The sequence below is a fragment of the Drosophila nasuta genome, chromosome X, assembly GCF_023558535.2.
Source record: "Drosophila nasuta strain 15112-1781.00 chromosome X, ASM2355853v1, whole genome shotgun sequence".
Classification (NCBI taxonomy): domain Eukaryota; kingdom Metazoa; phylum Arthropoda; class Insecta; order Diptera; family Drosophilidae; genus Drosophila; species Drosophila nasuta.
The window spans coordinates 15,179,093-15,196,455 of NC_083459.1; the positions used below are offsets into that span (position 1 = coordinate 15,179,093).

Here is a 17,363-nt window from a genome sequence, read left to right on the forward strand (position 1 = left end):
CTCGATACACTCTCGCATATACAATATCAAAACATTAATTTCGAAATACTTGTTGTTAAGATGTGTGTATGGTGTATAAAAAACGTGTTCCATGTCGATACAGTTTTCGATTTAGTTTTTAGTTTGTTTTTCATTTCTTTTCTTTTTTTTTTTAGAATAATACGCAAAACGCCGCGACTCGGGATTTGGAAAATACCCTGTAAAATGTTGTGTGTGTGTTTGTTTGTTTGTGTGTATGTATAGGGTGTGTGTTAGTCGCGCTGAAAGATGTGTAGATACTGTTTTGTTGTCTTTAGATGGAATTCAATATGCAATTGTTGCCCATACAACTTTGGGGCACGAAAAGGACAAGGTTAATAATGCTGCTGCTGTTGCTACTTAAATAAAGTGGAATCTTGGAATTGGAGTTGGCGGAATGAACGGCTAGCTAGCATGGCAGGTTGTTTCTTTTACATTTTCTTGTTGTTCTTGATGTTATTTTAAGTTATTGTTGTTGCAGTAGATTGTAAAGAATCTCGTTCTTAACCGCTCATCACCATGCGCACAAACTCCTCATAATTGATATTGCCCTGTTGATCCTCCATGTTGGCCAAGAGTTGTTCCACCTCCTCATCGGTCAGCTTCTCGCCCAGCGTGGTCAACAGATGACGCAGCTCAGCGGATGAAATGTAACCGCTGGCATCCTTATCGAAGTGACGCAATCCCTCAATGAAATCATCGGCCGTATCGCCGGAGCGTGCCTTCGATATGGCCTGATAGATGGGCAGAAATACCTCGAACGAGATGCGCTCATCGGGCTTCAGCTGATGTGTGCACTTCTTCACATCCGATTCGGTGGGATTCTGTCCCAAGGCACGCAGGCATTCGCCCACCTGGCTGAGCTGGATTTTGCCATCGCCGCGATTGTCAAAGAGATTGAAAGCCTCCTGGAATTCTGTATCGCAAAAAAGAAAGAAAGCGAAATTGCAATTAGTTAATTAGTCTCATAAAATAACGGATAAAACAACCTTCCAGTGTGGTAAATGTGGGCTTAACGTGGGCCGTATAATAATACATAATGATGATGGTGATGCAGGTGCTTCAACTGGTTGCCTGCTACTGAGTGACTCTTCAGCTTGAGACTTTCAACAACAGATTCAACAGATTGCCACAGCATGCCACAGCAGCAGCATCAGCAACAACTGTTGTTATCACGCGCTTGCAACAGCCCAAAAATGGCATTAAAAACCAAATACAGCCAACTGGCTACAGTAGAGTGTGACCGACTACGAGATACCCGACAGCATTTAAGTGAACAATTCCAAGTTCCTATCTATTCTACAAATTTCTAATAACTTGCATTTTTAAGCTAATTAGTAAACTTAAATTCATCAATTTTTAAACCATAATCATATAATGCATACATTTTTCATTTTTAAACTGGGCATTAAGTTACAATTCCTACATTTTTAAATCTCAGTCAATTAATGCTTAAGTTTTCTACTATTAAATTTAGCATTAAATTTAAATTCGTACATTTTTAAACCATAATCATATAATGCTTACATTTTCCATTCTCAAACTTATTTTTAATTTGAACTTCACAAATTTTAGACTAAAAAGAATAAAAATTTTATGTTTGTAAAGTTTATAATATATATTAACAGCAAAATATGTTTATAATTTAATACAAACAGCAAATTTTGTTTGTTTTTGGTCTAAAATATATGATAAAATCAGGCACATTAATAAATTCGAATATTGAATATTATGTTTCACATCTTTTTGGGGAACTAACGTAATTGCAAGCATTAAAGAACATTTTACAGTTTCGTTTTTTTTTATAGTTTCCATCAATTTTGATTGGCGCTAATTGACCAATTTCTATTAGGCCAATATATCAATCATAATACTGAATGGGCTATCGAAATTATCAAAATCATTGCGAACAAATCGACAATGATTCGACATTATTGACAATCTGTCTACTTCAGCACTGCATGTAAATACCTTGCGTATTTTTTCCCGACCGGGTATTCGAACAAAAACAAACAAACAAAAAAGGCGACTAAAGCATTTTGCCCATTTTAGGCAATCGAAGTGAAGTGAAGCCGACGACGTCGCTTTTTGTACGTGCAGCAGCTAAATCAATACGTTCAATGCGGTCAGCTGACGTCACTGCAACAACAACAACAACAACAGCGACAACGACAAGAAATGCGACAACAACAAAAACAACAAGAGCAGCTGCTTATCGGCGACAAGCAATTCAATAGTTCTTGATTAAGTTATCACAGCCAAAGTTAGCAAAAAAAAAAAATAAGAAAAAACACAAAACTCGGCGATTGCGTAAAGATTTGCCGGGAGGCGGCGTAGAGGCGTGGCATGTGTTGCTGCATTTGAAAGGCGGCCTTAAATGGCCAAATCGACAAGCGAGGCAACAACAACAACAAATCGACACAATGCCAAAAAGCTAAAATGCATTTTTTTGGGCTGCTGTTGCCGCAGTTGAGTCGAGCAATCGTTGAGTGCGCATCGTGTGTCCTGGTTGCACGTTGCACGTTGCACGTTTAATCTCATCCAGCTGATGTTGCATCTCCTGCTCCCTTGAGTTAGTTGAGTTGAGCTGAGTTGAGTTCAAACAAAACAAACACAAAAAAAAACTGTAGCTTTCATTTCTCGCGGTCGTGTGGAGTGAGTCACATTTTTATACATATTCATTGTATGGCTGCTTTCGTTGTCGTTGTTGTATTTGTTGTTGTTGTTGTCGCGTTTTTATTTTATCAATGATTCATGCGCCGCATATGAAGATGTGTAACACACAACACACACACACACTCACACATGCATGCCAGCACATCACACACATTCGCACATTACTCACAGACAAACGAACTCACGCACACACGCATGCATGCCTACACAAAGAGAACATGCAAATGGTTGACAACACGTATACACAAATAAATGCTTTGCTTGTCTTCTTGTTGTTGCTGCTGCTGCTTCTGTTGATTTGTAGGCCGCCGATTTTACAGTTTGAGTTGGCACTTTGAACTCTTTTTACCAGCAAACCAACACCCACTCACTCACACAATCACACACGCACACACACACAACACTCACCAGCCAACTGATCCTCGGTGTAAGCTGCCTGCAATAACAAAAACAACATGTTACTAATTAATTAACACTCCATTTTGTGCACACTCATGCATATGCTACAACAAACATTTGTGCCGACATTTGTGCAAACTTACCATATTGATTTAATTTGATGTGGGAAAAACACAACACAAAACACGGGATAAAAATTCGATTGAATCGCCAAAATGGAATGCACTTCCAAATAATATATTAGCGATACAGTGTGACCAGATATGGAATTGTGAAATAAACTATATTAAATGACACTAGATATGCCTATACCAAAAAAGGCATTTGTTAGTATATTGATATATTCGTTGCAATAGCCGCAAAGCGCAATCCCCTTATGTATTTTTTTTGTTTAGCTAGCAAAACGTTCAACATTTTGTTGTAATAAACGTGCAGTAACAAATTTATCCCATTAATGGTCATACTGCTAGTGTTGATAATACAGTGTGCCGGCAAATAAGTTGTGCGCATATCTGGTATTTACTAACACTGGCTTATCGGCACACAATTCGAATTTGTTTACAATTGTATTTCGATGTAATTAAGGTCTAATTATCAATTGTATTCACAGGTTCACATTAATTAGCAATTACGAATATTTCTTTCATTCAATAAAAACCAAATGCAAATGTATTTTTGATTTTATTTTCAATTTACATTTTCTTGCACGCATGTTCTTGCATGTTTTTTGTTTGTTTTATTGTAGTATGCGTGTGTGTGTGTGTGTGTAGTGTTTGGTAGCCTATGATTAAATTTAGTATTGAATGTGATCATCAAAATATATATATAAAAATTGAATGATTTTTTGTGTTTTATTTTGTTGTTTAGTTGCCAATACATTTAGCTAATAAATATTTTAAATTATAATGCAGCAAAAACTCTGTTTGCAAAGTTTCTTGCCACTCGTTCTTCGAATGTTTGTTTTCTGAACACTTTTTTTTGTTGTTGTTGTTTGTGTGTTTTGTTTAAAATTAGATTTGTTTAACCATTTAAAGACAAAAAAAAGTTATTTAAAAATAGTTGGTAATTTTAAAGTAAGATTATCAAAGAAATGTATGTGTGTTTGTGTTTGTGAGTGTAATGGAGCGGGTGGGGAGGGGAATTTTTGTGGGTTTTTGGAGCATGGGATCTTATTGTTGTTGTTGATGTGTGTGTGTGTGTTGTTGTTGTTGTTGGTTCGTCTTCATCATTGTTACCGTTGTCAGCCAACTCGATGTCGACCAGCAGCAACTCTCTATGTATCCGATTTCCATAGCTTTATGGTCTTATCATTCTCAAGCGCAGCAGAGGCGATAATGTTTTCTGTGGGATGGCAGGCGGTGCAGAGCACTGTGTCGGTGTGTCCCTGCAGCTTTTGTACAACTTCCTTACTCTGTAGATTCCAAATGTAGACCATATTGTCCTCGCTGCCACTGACAATCCACTGTAGGAGTAAAAAGTAAACCATATTAGTATATAGGTTAGTCTATTGCTTAAGGTCTGATTGTAATGTTTGTTACGGTTCGTGTGTCAGCTAAATGCTAGAATAGTTACAGAGTTTGAAGAACTGTGACTTTTTCGTCCTTACCTTGCCGCCCGTGACCGAGAAATTGGCAAATATGCAATACTTCTCATTCTTGTGGCCCGTATAAGTCTTCAGGCACTTGCCCTTGGAGTAATCCCAGAGCTTAAGCGTATTATCGAGCGTGGCCGCCAATATATATTTGCCATTTGGGGAGAATTTCACAAAGCTAACGGGCGGATTATCATCATCGATCAGTGTCTTCAAGCACTGTCCACTGGCCGTATCCCAGATGCGGCACAAGCCATCGTAGCTGCTGCTAACAATAAGCGAACCATCGCGATTGAAGTGCACTGCCGAAACAGGATCTGAATGGGCCGGCAAGGTTTTCAAACATTTGCCAGTGCGTACATCCCAAATGCGTACGCTTTCATCGAAGCTGCCCGAGACAATTAGATTCGATTGTGGATTGAAATTGCAGCAGAAGACGTAGTTGCTGTGTCCCTTCAGCGTTTTCAAACTTTTGCCAGTGCTTAGCTCCCACACTTTGAGGGTTTTGTCATCGCTGCCGCTGACCAAGAGACGTGAATCCGATGACCAAGCCACATCGCTGATGCCCAGTTTATGGCCCGAGATGGTCTTCTCAAATTTCCCATCATAGGCGCCCCAGATCTTTATGAGTTTATCAGCAGCTAAACAAGAATAACAAACAATATATATGATACAACTATTTATGTATATTGAGGGACTTTCGTTACTTACAGCTGCTGGCCAGCCATTCGCCATTGGGACTGAATTTGACCGCTGAGACGGCTTTAGTGTGACCAGCCAGGGTGAATTTCAGCGTATAATTTGGCTTGACGGACATCGAGCTTTTGTTCGACGACGGTGTGTTCGACGATGTCGACGAGGCCGAGCTCGGTGTCAAAGTGTTTGGACCGCTTGGTGTTGTTGGCATCGCCTGTGGCAGTTGTTGTTGCTGCTGCTGTTGTTGTTGTTGCTGCTGCTGTTGTTGCTGCTGCTGCTGTTGTTGTTGCTGATGCACCACGCCGGGATGTCCGGTGTGCACGGCTCCAATGGGCACCATGTTGATAATGATGGCGTCTCAATTGTATTTATTTATATGTATGGAACTGCAATCGAAAGAAAATGTACTTATATCAATCTCACTTGCAAATGCAATTTTCAAGATGATGAAGAAGAAGAAGAAGCAAAACAACAAGAAAGCGCAACCACGCGGTTTTGTTGGTTAAATGGGCAAGCACTTGCGTCCGGCGGGGGTAGCGAGGGATTGTCCACTCGCGTTCAAGTTTGCGCGTGTGTTTGCCTAGATGTGTGCGTGTGAGTCTGCGCTGCAATTTCTTTTTTTCACCCTTCTCGCGTGCGCGTGTATTTGTATTTGTATTTATATGTGTGTGTGTGTGTGCGTATTTTTGTATGCGAGTGTGTTATTGTAACGCGGCGTGCTGCGGCTATAGCGTCTTCTTCTTCTTCATTTGTTATTTACTATATTGTTGTTGTTGTTGTTCTTAGCCTTTTCGGCATTATTACCGTATTTTTTTTTGCTTTTTTTTCGCACACTAGCTCAACGGCGGCTTTCACGTTTTCAAACACAATTTTTGTACACAACAATTTTGTTTTGCGGTCTCACTCGCTTGCTCAGCCAGCTGCTGCTGCTGCTGTGCGTGGTTATTTTTTTCGTAGTCGTGCTGCCGCGGCGTATTTGTGTGTATGTGTGCTCACAATTACAAAAAAAAATATATATGTGCAATTTGTTTGCGTTCTTCTCGCGATTCTGTGATTATTTCGGTTAGCACGTGTGCTTCTTCTTTCTACTGCAATGCGTGCGTGAGCAAAAACATGGCGCGTACTTGACAGTTGGTGACAGTTAGCGGCCCGCTGTTGCCTCTTTTTTGCGCAAACAGTGTTGGGTAGCGGCAGCGCCCAGATGGACAATCAGCTGTGCATGCACAATCACAAGCTACTTGCTGCGGCACTCACCAATTCAAAATTATCGTTGCGGCAAATGCATGTGGCGACAATAATAATAATACAATTTAAAAATGCAACAAATTGAAAGAAATTTTTTTGTTAGTTAGTTGATTTGTACGAATGATTTATGGGCAGTAAAATGCAAACAATATTTGTTATAAAAGCATATATAAGTTTTTAGTGTAAATATATTTGATGAAACTGCTTGGTAACTGAAATTCAAATTCCAATTTAAAAAAAAAGGTTTTTCATTGTAATAACAATGTTGTTTTCCTAGCTTGTGGTTCATTAGTCATTATTTCGTGGTGCGGTCAGAAGTTCAATTAAGCTTGCAATTTGCTGACTGCTTCAAGCATGTTGCAGCATCCAAAATGTTGCAAAGCTTGCACAATTACAAAGCACACACACGCACACACGGCCACAACTAATGCACAACAATGCAATCGACTAACAAAAAAATTTGCAAATTGAAAATGACGCTGGCATTTTTTTTCTAGCTAAATTGTTGTGTAGCAACAATGAATTTTATCGCAATCTTCTCGTCAAAAAAAAATAATATTATTGTATGCTAATTCAAGGCATTAGTCACTAACTAAATGGACTACATCGTTTTTGGGCAATTGAAATATTCGTTTTGGTTCTTAAATAACGAGTTTCGTATTTCTTGTTTTACTTGGCATTAAAATTGTTGGGGCCATATTTTAGGTAATTGCAAACTAGATTTTCTCAAGTTTCAAATTGTCAGACTGCATGAGTATATGTACATATGTGTGTGTGGACCAAGGCTAAACAGTTTTCAATCGAGCAACAACAACTTTACTTGGTGTCATGTGCGGGGTCTTTTGTTATTGTTGGTGTTTGCTGCGTGCTTCAATTTTATGGCTGCATTTAATATACGAGTACGCTAAATAATATGAAAATGCCTCAAATATATCTTCTATGCCGTATAATGAAGCCAACTCATTGGCTTATTTTCTTGCTTTTGCCTTTTGCAGTCAATTCGCAACTCTCCAAGCGCAACCCTGTTTTTATTGTTTTTGTCTACATTTTTGAGTGTGTGTGTGTGTGTGTGTTGTGGCCTTTTGTTTTTATTACGCGTTCTGTTTTGCGCGCTATCGCTACCTTTCTTTCGACGCCAACGCCAACGTCGCAGTCGCAATCGCCGTCGACGTATTTGACTTGGTTTCGGTTTCTGGTTGCTTACTTTGAATATGCTTCGATTTGGTTGTCACTGCTCTTCTTCTTTTGGTTTTTTGTTTTAATTCCAGTGGTTGTATTTTTCGCTTGCCCGTCGTCTTCTTCTTCTTCTGCTCTGACTAGCCGTAGTAGTATTTGTTGTTGTTGTTGTTTAGCTTAACTTGCGAAACACGTAAAACACAATCGAACGAACCAACAACGAACGCTGGACAATGGACGGAGGGGAGTGGCTGGTGTGTGTGTGTGGGAACGTGGAGAGGAGGAGTGGGGAGGAGAAGGCGACGTCGGGCATAGCAAGTGGAGCGCGTACGAAAATTGTTTGCCAATGTCGCGATAAAAATGCCGAAAACCACAAAAACCTCAAGTACATGGAAATTAATGGACATGCGAATACCCTGCAAAATGCATTTGCATGATTTATGTGCTTCTTTTGCAGATGATACTCATTAACCTTTTTTTGTATTATACTCATCTACCTTTTTTTGTATTTTAAAAATGTAAAATTAAACCTTTTAATTATAATATTAAACACCTATGTATATGAAGTTTAACATCTTGCTATCGAGTGTGTCAAATTCAAAGCCCCGGCTAATACTCCTACTTTACAGCAAACGCCTTTTACAGGGTATACGAATCGCGCAGAGGTGAAACAATCGGCTAGAAGTCGAATTCGGCAGCCGGACACTCACACAAGCTCACACGTCACGTATACGTATACGTTTATGTCCACGTGCACGCACCGTAGAACACACACACACACAGACACACATACACACGCAGCGACCTCCAGCACTGGAAACAATTGCAAATGGGTTACGTAAATAGCACACAACGTCCAAAAAAGAAACAACAAAGTGCGACAAGCGCAGCATACATACATAAGTACTTGCAAGTATAAAGCCAAGCCGTCTGCCGCAGCCCATTGAGCTCAGCGTGAGCGAGATAGCGAGATGTGCCGAAGAGCGCAGGAGGCCCAGGCTAAAGGAGCAGGCAAGAGGGAGACAACAAGACAGCTGGGCCTGAGCTTAAGTTCGCATAGCGAGTGCAATGCCTTAAGTCAAAAACTCTCAGCTGCAGTGGGGGGAGAGAGAAGGGGACTCAAGTTTAATTTTGCGAGCAGCGAACAGCGAAAAGCAACAGCAACAACAACATCAACAACGACGACGGCGACGGCAGCAGCAGCGGCTGCGTCTAAAGAAACTTCACACACACAAATCAGTTGCAGTCGCGAATTAGCGTCGTACAGACGCGCTTTTTACATTGTCTCGCCCTCTTCGCTTTTATTTTCTGTGTTTGTTTTTGTTCTGTTATTGTTATATTGTTTTTATTGTTTTGAGTTTTGTGTGAAGAAAGAAAAGAAGCAGCAGCAGCATGGTGCACAGCAAAAAGGATGATGATGAACATCAGCTGCTGATGGCTCAACGCCTGATCGAGTTTGAAAAGTTGATCAAAGCGCAGCCGCAGCTGCCCCACAATATTTGTATGTACCACACAAGGGCTGTGTATGTGTGTGAGGGGGGGAGGTGAGCAAAGTGTGACTTGAGGCAGTGGGGCACTGGGACTTCCTCAAAAGGGTCTAATTAAAAGACACGGAAAAAGAAATATGAAAAATGAGCTGCTAACTTAATTTACATTAAGTTGAAGTTTATTTCCGAGTTTTAGATTGCGATAGTCAGATCATTTTCATAAATATTATATTCAGAAATTATTATATTAAGAGTTTAGCTAAGAAGTTATTCGTAGAGAGCTGAATCTTTATATCTCCAAAAATTCTGGGGTATCTAAAAAATTCTTGTCTAACACCATTATAGAGAAGTATTCCCAGAATTTTGTAATAAAAGTTATAAATATTATATTCAGAAATTATTATATTAGAGTTTAACTAAGAAGTTATTCGTAGAGAGCTAAATCTGTATATCTCCAAAAATTCTGGGGTATCTAAAGAAATTCTTGTCTTACACCATTATAGTAAAGTATTCTCAGAATTTTGTAATAAAAGTTCAGAAAGGTTTACTACAGGGCAGACAGATAACAAGTTGGTTGCTATTCAAAATCCCAAGTATAAAATTTACATTAGTTTCTAGATTAATTTCTTGAATCCCAAAGGTCGTCAAATGTATAATTAAAAAAAAAATAATTGAACTTCTATTAGCTAAACTCGTATTGTAAACAATCTTGACAACTCAGCAATTATATATATATTGTTGTATATTATATATATATTATTTTATATATATATTATTTTATCGGTACTGGGAAAACAAAATGTAACTCGTAAAGAAAGTGTTTAATTATATAGAGCATCCTAATTGAGATAATTAGTAGAGTCTTAAGTTGACTTACACTATAAACAAAACAAAGAAAAGCCTGAAAGATCTTAAGCAATATTTAAATTAACACCTGATAGAGTTAAGTGAAATGAGTTTATAAAAAATATGAGGAAAAAATGCATATCTATTAACAAAAATAATTGATAGACACGCTCTAAATATATCTTTTTTGTTAAACTCCTATTTGAAATTTTAAAGTTCGCAAATTTATTTTGTTTAATGAAATGAAATGGCGAAAAGACCTTGTTGCGAATTGGACCATGATTATACATTTGTATAGACCACATTTGCATACGACGATAAACAAAAATGTTGTACAAAATTTGCATGAACAACTCTTGCCGCCGTTTTTTCTCATCTTACTAATAGTAGTGTAATGTTTTATTTTCGAAAAGTAAACAATTAGAAACAATTTTTTTGCTTTTTTTAATTGTTGAGTTCTAAGATCAAAGCGGTGATGTCAACTACGAATTATTGTCTAACAATTTAGTAAAGTTTTGAACTCTAGACAAAAGGTTGTGTTTGGCAAATTACTAAAAACAGAATGGAACTTTGTCATAGACACGAGCGGAGATTTTGTAATTTATTTAACTACTTGGTTTCGTGGCTTATTATCATAATAATAGAGACATAAAGGAAAATAATTTGATTAGCTGGGATTTGTTGACGCAACTGTGGTTAGAGACAAAGTACAAGTTGTTGGCAAGTGAGTTGAGTGTAAATGTGAATGTGAATGTGAATGTGACTCGACAGTTGAAATATTCGCACACAGGGAGAAAAATGACTAGCAATAAATGAAAATGTATGCGAGTGGACAATAAGGATGAAATTCTTAAATCAGGAATAAAATAATACTTTATTTTTAAAAAGATAATAACTAAACTTACAGTAAATACAAATAAAATACATGTAGCTATCTACAGATGTGAACTTTGAAATAAATTATAAACACAACTTGGAAATAAAATTTAGCTAATTTTTAAATAAAATAATAAATAAAATAAAATAAACAAAAATTAATAAATACATCAAATAAAATTCAAAGTTCAAAGTCTAAATATAAATGATAAATAAACATGAAGTAAACATAAATTTAAAATGGAAAAACGCATTTCTTGAATAAACGGGGACAAAATATTTTGCTAACAATAAGAATTGAAAACAAGTTATGTCTTAACAATTATAAAGAAATTCAAATTGGATTAATTTTTACTTTTTATTATAATAGAAATTGAAAAACATATTTTGAAGATAAGATTTTTTTTTTTTATAATAGAAATTGAAAAATATATATTGAAGATACGATTTTTTTTAATAGAAATTGAAAAACTGAAAATAAGATTATTTTTTTATCATAATAGAAATTGAAAATAAGATTTATTTTTTCTTGTAGTAGAAATTGGAAAATATATATTGTAGATACGATTTCTTTTAACAGAAATTGAAAAAATGATCTTGAATATTAGATTTTTGTTTTAATATTATAAAGTTTTAAAGAATTTAATTAATATTCAGTCCGCAGTTTTTATTCAAAATTGTCTCGAATTTTCCGGTTTTGCGCAAAAACAATGTGATTTCACTTCTTTGTCTTCTTCTTTGACTTTCTTTGCAGTTGCATAATTTCAAATTCATATTATGTGAAATCAAACTAAAAATCAATATTTCGAATGATTTTTGAATTAAGAATTTCGTTCTTGCGATTTGCATCCTTTGAATCGCATCCTTTTCTTTGACATACATCTTTTCTCTCTGTGTACGAGTTGGATAAAAGTACTACATAGTCGTCATAATAAAGCTCTAAGTCAGGTTGTTGCACAAGTTGCACAACAACTGCAACTGTAACTGGCTTAAAGTTTTGCCCACATTAACCACAATACTAAAATTACTCCTTTCTGCTGTTTTTCCTCCTCCTGCTGCTGCTGCTGATGTTGTTGCAACAACTTCTTCTACTGTGGCATTAGCGTCCACATTGTTGCGTCGTTTTGTGCACACGACGCGCGGCGATTTGGCTGCCGCACAGCGTCTGTTGGAGCTGAACTATGCGCAGCGCAACAAGCATGCCCACATCTTCATTGATCGCGATCCCATGGATGCCAGCTCGCAGCAGTTGTTGCAAGTCGCGTAAGTGGCATTGGGCACAAAGTTGCACGCCCATTTTACAGTTCACTTCAGTTCAGTTCACTTCGATTCGATTCGGTTTAGTTTGTCGTCTCCAACCGGTTTTCGACATAGCATATATAATTAAATCGCTTGTCTTTGGCTTTTGCATTTGCAGTGATCTGGTGCCGCTGCCCGGCCTGACGCCGGAGAACAACAAGCTGTTATTTTATCGTCTCATCGACTACGATGCCGACAAGGTAAGACTAACAAAAAAACAAGTAAGAAAGCTACAGTCGAGTGTACTCGACTGTAAGATACCCGCTACCCATTTCGAATAAAAGCAATATATTTTGCGGTATTATTCTCAAAATATACCAAATATACTACAAAAACACTAAAAAAAAATAACAAATGGTATATGTAGTATATCGATATAGTACCGCATTCAAAATATTCTATAGACGGCACAATATACCAGATTGTTAGCCAGAGCAACTAAGACAGACCCCTAGTAAAAAGGCGTTTTTGCCCATAGAAAAGTATTTCTTTAATAACTTCGACAATTTTTATCTGATCGCAACCAAATTTTTAGGAATCATAACTACTATAGTTATTATTATATATATACCAAAATTCGCAACTCTAGCTTTAAAATTGCGCTTGTTATTCGATTTTTTTGATTTGCGGGGGCGGAAGTAGGCGTGGCATAAATTTGAAACAAACTTGATCTGCGTGCAAACATAACAAATGCTGTCGAAAAAAAATTATAGCTCTATCTCTTATAGTCTCTGAGATCTAGGTGTTCATACGGACAGACGGACAGACGGACATGGCTAGATCGTCTCGGCTGTTGACGCTGATCAAGAACATATATACTTTATAGGGTCGGAGATGCCTCCTTCTACCTGTTACATACTTTTTTTGCCGGCACAAAGTTATAATACCCTTCCACCCTATGGTTAGCGGGTATAAAAAACAAAGAAATACAAAACAAAGCTTCAACTCAATGTGCAGTAATTTTTCGCATTTTTGTTTTATCGTTTGCTAACGACAACAATTTGCCAACAGACAAAAACTACAATTTAAGTGCAATTCGACTGCACAAATTGGCAGCACCGCATTAACAAATTGGCAGCACCAAAACTGTTGTATGACTTGTTAATCATATTATTATGTGATCTAAGTGTATGTTAGCTTTCAACTACAAATTATAAACAAATTTGAATGCAATTTCATTGCACAAGTTGGCAGCACCGCATTAGCTAATTGGCAGCACTAAAACGCTGCTCAATTTAGCTATTCGTTACGTTTATTACGTGTAAACTTTGCACAACAAATTAACATAAACAAACCCAACTAAATTTTAACAGCAATTAAACTCATATTACATAAAATTCGGCTTGAAATTTAATATAATTTTTCTAAAAATATAATTTTTATAGTTAAGGAAAGAAATGCAAATGCTAACCTTAAACTCTAAATAAACATAAAATACAGCTAAATTCTGTCAACAATTGAATTCCCATTAAATAAAATTCGGATACAAATTGGCCGCACCTCATTAACAAGTTAGCAGCACCAAAAATGTGGTGCGATTCTTAATCATGTTATAATGTGATCTAAGTTAACTTTAAACTACAAATTGCAAAACAGATTTAAATTCAATTTTAGTGCGCAAGTTGGCAGCACTGTATTGGCTAATTGGCAGCACTAAAATGCTGTTCGTTTGAACTATTCGTCACGTTTATTATGTGTAAATATAAAAACAAACTAAGTTCTAGCAGCAATTGAATTCGCATTACATAAAATTTGGCTACAAATTGACTATAATTTTATTTTTAAGTTATAGTTCAGCTAGCAAGGAAATGAAATGTTAACTTTAAACTATAAATTTAAAAAAAATAACTAGCAAATAAATGCAAATGTATTTGTGTTTTGGTATTCGTAAATTCTAATTCAAAAACAAAATGTGCTGTATTTAATCTTTAGAATAAAGTTCGCTAAGTTACCTTTAACATATAATAAGTAAAAAATGCAAGGTTGCCCTCAAAATCTATCAACAAAGTGTATGCATTAAGTTCACATTAAAAATTGACACCTAAAAGTTAACATCAAGATGCAAATAACTCAATTGAAATCTAGCTGCACATTAAACGTGTTTTTCGGAGGATGAGAAAAGTAACAGTAAAATTGTCGATTTATTGTTTTGCAGTTCAACTTTACGGCCAGCATTAAAGTGTTCTTCATGGTGGCCGACTGTCGCTTTGCCACAGAGACTGAGGGACGTCTGTCGGACGGTGAGATACCGATTTTCGATATGGCCGGCTACACTTTGCGGCATCTGACGAAGACGGCGTTAAGTGCGCTGCGTGTGTACATGAAATTTGTGCAGGAGGCGCATCCGGTGCGCTTGAAGGAGATTCATGTGATCAATTGTCCGTCGTATCTGGACAAAGTGTTGACTGTGGTGAAGCCGTTCATCAAGAGCGAGGTCTTCAAGCTGATACACTTCCATTTGCCCAATGCGGATACGCCGTACGACCATTTTCCACGGGCCATGATGCCCGAGGAATACGGTGGCAATGCGGGTAAAATGTCGGATCTGAAGCAACACTGGATGCAGTTGCTGCAACAGCACCGGTAAGTGAATCAAACTTGTGGCAAGTAAAGTGACTTTACTCCCTCTCTCTCGCTCTCTTATTTCTACAGAGAATATCTGATGGATGCCGGCAATTGGCGACTCAACAAGTGCAATGACAAAAAGAAGCCGACACAGAGCCTCAAGACGCTGGAGATTGATTAGTTTACACGCTTTAACTTTAGCCCCTCCCCCCTTTTAGCCTTAGTTTATACTTTGTACTTATATTTTTCCTGTATATATACATTTATATATATATATCTGCCCTGCTGCTACTGCTGGGCAATTCCCCCAGTCGGGCTTGGTTAATGTAAATATTGGTTTTTCATTTCGAATGCGAATGCAAATTGAATTGCCAACACGACTCGCCAACTGTAATTTGCAGTTTGCAAACTGTTGCTCTCCAGTGCCGCTCAAACTGTGCTAACAATAACAATTGCTACAGCTGCACTTTATTCCTTGATACCATATTTAGATGGGTTGATTCAAAACTAAATTGGAATGTGTTTCTTGAATTTAAACATGAATGAAAATGTTGCTTATCTAAGAGTCGTTTAGTAAATACTAAAATTGAGCAAAGTGTTTAAATGGGGTTTTTATTTTGAAATTTTGAAATGTTCTTAAACTTTTTTTATATATCAAATATTCTAACTAAATAGGACTTGTGGATTTTTTGTTAAAAGCAAAAATATTGCTTATCTAAGAGCAATTTTTTAAATACTGAAATTTAGTGAAAGGAATGTTACTTGACAATAAATAAATTTAAAACAAATAAGATTTTTATTTTTTAATGAAAATTTAAATGCGAAATGCTTGAAATGTTCTTAAACTTTTTTAAATATGGATTTTTTTCAAAAATATAGAAATTAATTTTGAAATGAATATATTTAAAAATTCATATTCACTACACACTATATATAATATTTGTGATGCCTCGCTTAATGGTCTTCTTTGGTATATGTATATATTTCTCAATTTTCCCCAAATACAATATGAATTGGGATTCGAGTTATGTGCTAATTATACAAATGGGAATGTCTGCAATGAAATTGATGATTTATCGTCTGACAGCAGCAAACTTAACTCGCTGTCAACTTTTTGTGCAGTGCATCGCTGTCGCATTGCTAACTGACACACATTTAACGTTTCAGGTATATGTATTCGATTGTGTGTGTGTGTGTGTGTGAGTGTGTTTGTGTGTATAAGTGGAGCAGCAGCAGAGCACTTGAAAGCATAATGCGCATATCGACATGTCGCTGCGTCCATTTGTCCGTTTCGTTCAGCACTCTTCTTCAAAGGGCGTCAATAGCAAAGCAGAGCAAGAAAGAGAGATGGTGTGTGTGTGTGTCTGGGTGTGTGTGCGACATATGTATTAAAATGCAGCTCTTTAAAAAGCAGTCGTCTCTCATATCTATCCATCAGCTCCAATAAACGATACTTTTCTGCTTGCCTATGCGTGTTATTCGTATGCATTGTATGTACCTACATATGTATGTATATCCATCTCGCTCCTTCGCTCGCCACCCTCCCTAAGTATGCAAACAAGGGACGTGCAGTGTTGTGTGTGCGTGTGTCGCTTAACACCGTTTAACGCTGCAGCCAGCCAAGCAGTTATCCATCAGTGGTGCGTGCCATTCTCAGTCAAATCCGAAACAACAATAGACAAGCCCCTCTGCCAAATATACCCCTCCCCCTCCCACTCGCACGCCTTGCTTTTGCTTAATGTTGTGCTGAGGAGAAGGAGAAGGAGAAGGAGGAGGAGGCGGAGGCTTATTCTTTTATCCTATGCGAGACGTGCACTGCATGCAATTGCATGGTAATCGAATTATGTGGCAACTCTGCTTGGTTTTTTGGTGGCTAGCACACACACACACATGCATATATACACAATTGCATTCACTCATGCACACACACACATACTTAGACTCACACATGCGTCGCATTCAAAATGGGGCAGTCGAGCGTCCAGCCAAAGCATTGGACTGGATTGGATTGGAGTGGAGTGGACTGTGGACTGTGGACTATGTGGACAGCGGGATTTGCGTGTGCTGCTGGCCCCGAAAGCTGCGCTAGATAATGCTTCATTTATACCCTGCACTGCAGTGCAGTCAGCGGGGCATATTGTTTCCAAGTTATGTTTAGAATTTACAAAATTTCAATAGGCAGTGTAATTTTTACTTTTCATATGATCAAGAAAGAAACATATAAAAAGAAATAAATATCATTAAATATACTTTCAATAATAAGAAAACAAAAGCTTCACAGGGTATGCTAAGGGAAACAACGATTGTCTATGATGGCAATAAGAAGAGCTTTATGATCGAAGGAGACAGTCTGACCTCTATTGTTATTGCTGCTGCTTAGACACACCTGCACACACACACACACACACACATACACACATAGACACAAACACACCTGTGTGCATTGTGAGTGCAGTGCTGTGATTACAGGGCATGAACAATTGTGTTGC

General features: G+C 37.4%; 3 protein-coding genes across 5 annotated transcripts; 1 reads left to right on the plus strand and 2 right to left on the minus strand.

Annotated features, from left to right (window-relative positions):
- Positions 1-137: 137 nt before the first annotated feature.
- On the minus strand, positions 138-3,374 carry LOC132795802 (myosin-2 essential light chain). 2 transcript variants are annotated; one of them, XM_060806705.1, is made up of 3 exons: positions 3,237-3,374; positions 3,103-3,130; positions 138-934 (listed from the first exon to the last, which is right to left on the minus strand). In XM_060806705.1, exons 1-3 carry the CDS (start codon positions 3,237-3,239, stop codon positions 522-524), a joined length of 444 nt encoding a protein of 147 aa, XP_060662688.1. In that variant the 5' UTR covers positions 3,240-3,374; the 3' UTR covers positions 138-521. The 2 variants fall into 2 exon arrangements, with proteins under 2 accessions (XP_060662688.1, XP_060662687.1); XM_060806704.1 differs by lacking the exons at positions 3,103-3,130; positions 3,237-3,374 and adding an exon at positions 1,008-1,071.
- Positions 3,375-3,761: 387 nt separating this feature from the next.
- On the minus strand, positions 3,762-6,736 carry LOC132796004 (protein will die slowly). 2 transcript variants are annotated; one of them, XM_060807013.1, is made up of 4 exons: positions 6,635-6,736; positions 5,396-5,766; positions 4,700-5,325; positions 3,762-4,555 (listed from the first exon to the last, which is right to left on the minus strand). In XM_060807013.1, the coding sequence occupies exons 2-4, from the start codon at positions 5,718-5,720 to the stop codon at positions 4,367-4,369; spliced, it is 1,140 nt and encodes a 379-aa protein (XP_060662996.1). In that variant the 5' UTR covers positions 5,721-5,766; positions 6,635-6,736; the 3' UTR covers positions 3,762-4,366. The 2 variants fall into 2 exon arrangements, with proteins under 2 accessions (XP_060662996.1, XP_060662995.1); XM_060807012.1 differs by lacking the exon at positions 6,635-6,736 and adding an exon at positions 6,185-6,571.
- A 2,301-nt stretch (positions 6,737-9,037) lies between these two features.
- On the plus strand, positions 9,038-15,500 carry LOC132796006 (alpha-tocopherol transfer protein). The gene is made up of 5 exons (XM_060807015.1): positions 9,038-9,302; positions 12,114-12,273; positions 12,428-12,509; positions 14,465-14,892; positions 14,962-15,500. The coding sequence occupies exons 1-5, from the start codon at positions 9,194-9,196 to the stop codon at positions 15,053-15,055; spliced, it is 873 nt and encodes a 290-aa protein (XP_060662998.1). The 5' UTR covers positions 9,038-9,193; the 3' UTR covers positions 15,056-15,500.
- The last annotated feature ends 1,863 nt before the right edge of the window (positions 15,501-17,363 follow it).

Excerpts from the sequence above, each read along its gene's own strand:
- LOC132795802 (XM_060806704.1), bottom strand. The coding sequence starts at position 1,056 with ATGTATTATTATACGGCCCACGTTAAGCCCACATTTACCACACTGGAA. Across the intron at positions 935-1,007 it reads CACATTTACCACACTGGAAG|AATTCCAGGAGGCTTTCAAT; the intron begins GTTGTTTTATCC and ends TTTGCGATACAG.
- LOC132796004 (XM_060807013.1), bottom strand. The coding sequence starts at position 5,720 with ATGGTGCCCATTGGAGCCGTGCACACCGGACATCCCGGCGTGGTGCAT. Across the intron at positions 5,326-5,395 it reads CGAATGGCTGGCCAGCAGCT|CTGCTGATAAACTCATAAAG; the intron begins GTAAGTAACGAA and ends ATTCTTGTTTAG. Across the intron at positions 4,556-4,699 it reads TCTCGGTCACGGGCGGCAAG|TGGATTGTCAGTGGCAGCGA; the intron begins GTAAGGACGAAA and ends TTACTCCTACAG.
- LOC132796006 (XM_060807015.1), top strand. The coding sequence starts at position 9,194 with ATGGTGCACAGCAAAAAGGATGATGATGAACATCAGCTGCTGATGGCT. Across the intron at positions 9,303-12,113 it reads GCAGCTGCCCCACAATATTT|CGTCCACATTGTTGCGTCGT; the intron begins GTATGTACCACA and ends CTGTGGCATTAG. Across the intron at positions 14,893-14,961 it reads CAGTTGCTGCAACAGCACCG|AGAATATCTGATGGATGCCG; the intron begins GTAAGTGAATCA and ends TTATTTCTACAG.